This window comes from Aegilops tauschii, chromosome 5 (assembly GCF_002575655.3).
Source record: "Aegilops tauschii subsp. strangulata cultivar AL8/78 chromosome 5, Aet v6.0, whole genome shotgun sequence".
Classification (NCBI taxonomy): Eukaryota; Viridiplantae; Streptophyta; class Magnoliopsida; order Poales; family Poaceae; genus Aegilops; species Aegilops tauschii.
In genome coordinates this window covers 459,022,805-459,028,206 of record NC_053039.3, presented here as the reverse complement: position 1 = coordinate 459,028,206, position 5,402 = coordinate 459,022,805, and the positions used below count along the sequence as shown (strand labels likewise).

Sequence of the window (5,402 nt, the reverse complement as noted above, 5' to 3'; positions counted from 1 at the left end):
GCTGGGCGGATGTGGAGGCGGCGGCAGCTGGAAGAGTCGCCGAAAAAAATGGGCGGCGGCGTCGGCGACGGAGGAGGCGAGAAGGTTGCTTTGTTGGCCGCAGGATGAGACGGGAGGCCAATGTGCCACAAACCAGCGGGCCCGGGGACAGAAGTAGGCGAACGCGCGTCCGTCACGCGTCCGCGCTGACGCAAATCAGGCTAAAAAATGGGCCGGGAATGGATCGCCCGCGGACGAAAAACGGACGCGCGTCCATTTAAATCGGCGCGTTGGGCCACTTTTTGTGTCCGCGCCGACCCAAACGGACAGCCGCGGACGAAATAGGTCGCCCCATTGGAGTTGCTCTCAGCACGTCCACAGCATGCCGAAACAAAAGCACGTCTCGGCGGTTTGTTTTGGACATTTGACAGCATCTGCTGCCGCGTTTGGTCTTTGGTGCGCTTATTACTCACTTGGTTAGTTTGACCATGCTTCTTCTGAGAAAACTCTGCCTACCGTACCAAAGATAAAAAAGGACTACAACTTCTCCCCTATCCTACTTAAAAAGACAGTTTGATCCTACCCCTGCCTCTGCATCAGAACTTCTGACGCACTCCCTCCTTTTTTATAAGACATTTTGGACAGTCGACACTGAACTGTTTTGTGCTTTGTCTGGATTGTCTAAACGTCTTGTGTCGGATAGGAGTAAAGGGAACAGAGGGAGTAGCTTTTTTTTGGAAACAACGCATTAGCACCGTCAAAAGAAAAGAAAGAAACACATTTGACGAGGGGTGGTTACCAGCAATGAAGCATATAGGACACAAAATCAAGTCCGATCGGAGAAATATCGCCACACAATGAGTGGTGGGGGGGAATCCTGGGATCGTAACTCCTGTTTACACAAAACCTGCTCACCGACTGGGGCAAACCAGTGGCAAAAATCTTCAGAGCTGAAATTTATTCGGTTGTATGAGAATCACAGGACGGCCGGGGAAACCGAAGCACGGTTTAAGCAGCATTTACAGACTGATATATACTAGAAAGAAGGCACGCCACACGGTGCAGCAGATGGAAACACAAACACACACACACGACGTTGATTCGCACGGCATGAGTTGCTACACGGTACTGTATCAAGCAAGGGCGTCGTAGTCCCTGCCGCTCTCCTCCGAGGCGGAGCCATGCGCGACGAGCACGTAGACGGCGTAGATGATGCCGGGGATGTAGCCCAGGATGGTGAGCAGCAGGCAGATCAAGAACTCCATCTGCTCAAGGCAGACAGAAAGAAAAGACCAATCAATACTGTTATTAGTATGCTATATATCAGGATCCAGCATGGATTCATCCAGCCCAGCAGAGGAGAGGAGGGGGGCGGATTGCTTACGCTGCAGCAGCCGTAGCGGAGGAAGACGCCGAGCGGCGGCAGGATGACGGCGAGCAGGATCTCCAGGAAGGTGCAGCTCCGGGACGCCATCGGTGATGGAGATCTCTCTCTCTCTCTCTCTCCCTCTCTCTTGCTCTGCGTCCGGAGGTTTGGTTTGGGGCCGCGTTGCTCTGTCGGGGAAGGAAGGACGGGAGGAGACTTTATTACACAAGTTGTGGTGGTGCTGGGCTGGCTGGCTGTGCCGACATGCCATGCCACGCGGATCGACGGCGAAACGCCACAACGCGCCACCATGTACGGAGCCAGAAAATCTGTATCACAACACGTGGAGCATTTGAAGTGGCTATTGCATACTTGAACAGTGCCCGGTTTCTCCACCCTGTGACTCTGAAATCCGATACAACTGAACAAATTCCAGCTTGAATTCCGATACGACAAACGGTGTATGCTGCGTTGTGCCGGTGTAAAACGTCCGTGGAAGTAAGCGACACGGCTTTTGCCCAGAAGCGTACATTTTCTCGTGTCACGTTAATTCGATGGCCGTGTTGAACCTAGTCAGCCGTAGTCACGCATTGTATTTTGTTTTTTTACGTCAGTACAGACACAAGCGCTCATCGATTCGAGTCACCCCCCTCGCGTCGCCTCCATTCGGGCGGCGCCAGGGCCCCCCGATCCCGTGCCGCAAGCCCCTCCCCGCTCCTCCACCCCCAGCTGCCGCTGCCGCTGGCAAGGGCCGCGATGGCGGTGGGCCCTGCACCGCAGATCCAGGGTGGGTGGTCCTCGCGGCAAATCCTATGAGGCGGAGGCAGCGTCTCGCGTGGGGAGGTTGGGGGTGGCAGTCAGGGCGGCGCCCCTACTGCACGGCGCCGATGGGAACCTACATGGCTGGCGGTGTGGCGGGCGCATGGGTGGCTCCAATGGCTGCGGATCTGGTGTCCTGTCCAGATCCGTCTCGATATGGCCTTGGCCGGCTAGTGGCGCGAGTAGGACCGGTGAGGGGCGGCTGGAGGCTCCCTACCGGCATGTCGACAGCGGCCCTCATCTCCATGGCGAGGTTTCGTTCGGTTCCAGGCAGCTGCGAGGTTGGGGGGGGGGCGACTTCCGGTGAAAATCGCGCCGACTTTGGTCATGGCGGACGATGGCGGCATCTATGACGTCGTTTCTTTCTCGAGGCATCGTTGTTGCAGGTCGTGGCAGCCCACTCGTGATGCTCCGGGGGAAACTATAGATCTGGATCTACCAGATTGGACGATGATGGTACCTTTGATGTCGTTGTCCCTCCTAAGGGCATCATTTTGGAGCAAATGCTAGTTGGACGGGACAAGCGGAAGAGCGGTGTCTCATCCACCGCAAGGCTGACGGCGGATTCCGGTGGCATGGTGCTGCGGAGGTTCGGCGACGGGCGCATGTGGACGGATACGTGCAGGATGGTGGAGTTGTCTGGCGTCGTGGTGGCGTCGACGGCAGGCCAGACAAGGTCGATGGGTCAGTTTCTGCTCTGGAGATGGACCAATGGAAGATGGCACCGGCAGCCTCTAAGAGTGCGTCGGTCTGGTATGGGACCCAGTCTGGGCTGGGGCATCCGGCTTTAGATGTTAGGGTTTGGTGCGATGTTCGTTTGGTATTAGGTCCGGATATTCGGCACACCTTCATCAATGGGATAGGAGTAGCAACAGGTGTTGCCTAGATGGTGGCTTCATGCTGACTGATGTATTACTTTGTATGGCATGTGTGAATAATTAATAAGATGGCGGCATGCATCGTCCCGATGCAGAGGCCGGGGGTCTATCCTCCTTTAAAAAAAGACATAAGCGCTCATATATACGCGCCTACACTCACCGCTATGAACGCGCGCGCGCACACACCCTACCCCTATAAGCACCTCCGAGAGACTGGACCGGCATATCATCTTGAGATTTTACGAAGTCACCGTCGACGCCTCGTAGTCGACGGGAACGTCTCCTCCCACTAAACGCGTATCGCCGAAAATACTAAAATGAATCCAGGATAAATGCAAGCATCAGGACTTGAACATTGATGCGCTAGGGATACCACTGTCCACCTAGCCATCCAACCACGGGTTGATTCGTTTAGTCGCGCATTGTTTTGTCTTTTTGAACATCGGTACAGACACAAGCGCTCATATACGCACATACACTCACCCCTATGAACGCACACACGCACACCCTACCTCTATGAGCACCTCCGAGAGACCGAGCCGGCATATCATCTTGAGATTTTACGAATTCACCATAGGCACCTCATAGTCGACGGAAACGTTTCCTCCCACTAGAAGCGTATCGCCAGAAATCCTGAAATAAATTCAGGATAAATACGAGCATCAGGAACTGAACCCTGATGGGCTGGGGATATCACTGTCCATCTAACTATCCACAGGACGGTTCGCATTCTTGACAAGTGTCGCCACATCTTCTGGAGCTGACTAACCGATAAACGTGTTTGTTTTCTTTGTCAGACACACTAATTGTTTGTTGTTGTGTGTCGTGTCAGGTTACGAAGATGCCAAACCGTTAGTCGCGTTTGGTTAGTCAAAACTCTCGCTTTGACCATCATAGTGACGTCTAATGGGAATTGTGTCCCGCTCATAGTGCTCGCCATGGGCAATATATAGCAATGAGAGCTGCAGACGACGTTTTTGTAACAATGCATGAACGATGCTCCACATCCAGCCATTCAGTCGTAGAATAAAGTGCTCCACATCCATCTGATTGTGAATCGTGCATGCATCGTGCGTGGAGTGCCGTCTGTCCATCACACATGACATAAAACATAGAGATGAAATTAGTGCTTTTGTTGCTCATTCTATGTCCACAACTCCTCGATGAGATCTCTTATGCATGTACATCATCATGATCAAAGCAGTGCCTTCGTCTTCGTCCATCTCATATTCTTTTTCGAAGGAGGCATCATCTCACGGAGAGGATCCGAATTAACTCATCTACAACTCAATACTTTTCATTACAATCTACTCGCATATCGCAACAGAAAGAACAAAAACGGATTTTTTTTCCTTTGAGGCTTTTGGTCGAACACCTAGTGCGCAAGGAAGAGAAATCTGGCCGGCTGCTCATCGGGGCCGAGGTGGTCGCCGCGCCGTCTAGGAATGGCCTTGGGGTGGTCTTCTCGACGCCTCTACCGTCGTCACGCCGTCCGAAAGCAAAAAAGCTTTGAAGGAGCAGCGGCTCGGCTCGGTCGCGGGGTCAAGTGATGGTAGAGGCGGCTGCTAATCGACCTCAATAGGAAGCAATGGTGCGAAATTTGCAAAATTTCAGAAATTTTGTATATTTTGGAAATTATTTCGGATTATGTGATTTCAGGTTTCGCTTAAAATTAATGAATTCTAACATAATTGAAATTTATTTTGAAATCAGGTTAAACCTACCTCGAAATTCCGGGGTTAAAAGTATTTTGGGCCCCACTGAAATATGCGAAATTTTGAAAATTTCACTGAAATGTCGTTGAAATTTTTTAACCCTGGTCGATCAATGTTTGTTCGTTTGTTGCTGATTCTGAGCATCAGATTCCAAGAAGGAGGTGTTGAGTATTGATAGACTAGGATTTGTTCCTGCCTTATCTTGTACTCCAAGTTGATCATGTACTCCTTATGCCCATGAGGCTCAAGCAATATAACAACTATTCCATCAATCCCTCTTTCTCCGTTCAAACACGGTAACAGCCTAACCGATCCAACCCTAGCCGCCGCCCGCCGCTTCTGCCACGCGCGTCGTACCCGGGGCGGTCGGCCTCCATGACCGCCGCCGGGGGCCGCGCCGCCTGTACCTATAGTTCGTCCGCCGGTCGTGTTGACCGACTGCCCTAGAGAGTCTTTTTCTCGAGCCCTTGCTCCGGGTTTTTTCTCTCACCCGCCGGCCACATTGATCGGTGTTTTTCTTTTTGGTTTTCCGATATATGCTTGATCGATTTGCGTCGCCCAACGTCGCTGTCGACTCCCGCGCGCCTCTACTTCGACCCCGGCGCGACCAGCAGGCCTCTCCTCCGACTCGACGGCCACGCGTGT

At 52.7% G+C, this 5,402-nt stretch overlaps 1 protein-coding gene across 1 annotated transcript; it reads right to left on the bottom strand.

Annotated features, from left to right (window-relative positions):
• Positions 1-911: 911 nt before the first annotated feature.
• LOC109754015 (low temperature-induced protein lt101.2) lies at positions 912-1,562 on the bottom strand. Its single transcript, XM_020312949.3, has 2 exons — positions 1,364-1,562; positions 912-1,244 (listed from the first exon to the last, which is right to left on the bottom strand). The coding sequence occupies exons 1-2, from the start codon at positions 1,451-1,453 to the stop codon at positions 1,113-1,115; spliced, it is 222 nt and encodes a 73-aa protein (XP_020168538.1). The 5' UTR covers positions 1,454-1,562; the 3' UTR covers positions 912-1,112.
• Positions 1,563-5,402: the final 3,840 nt, after the last annotated feature.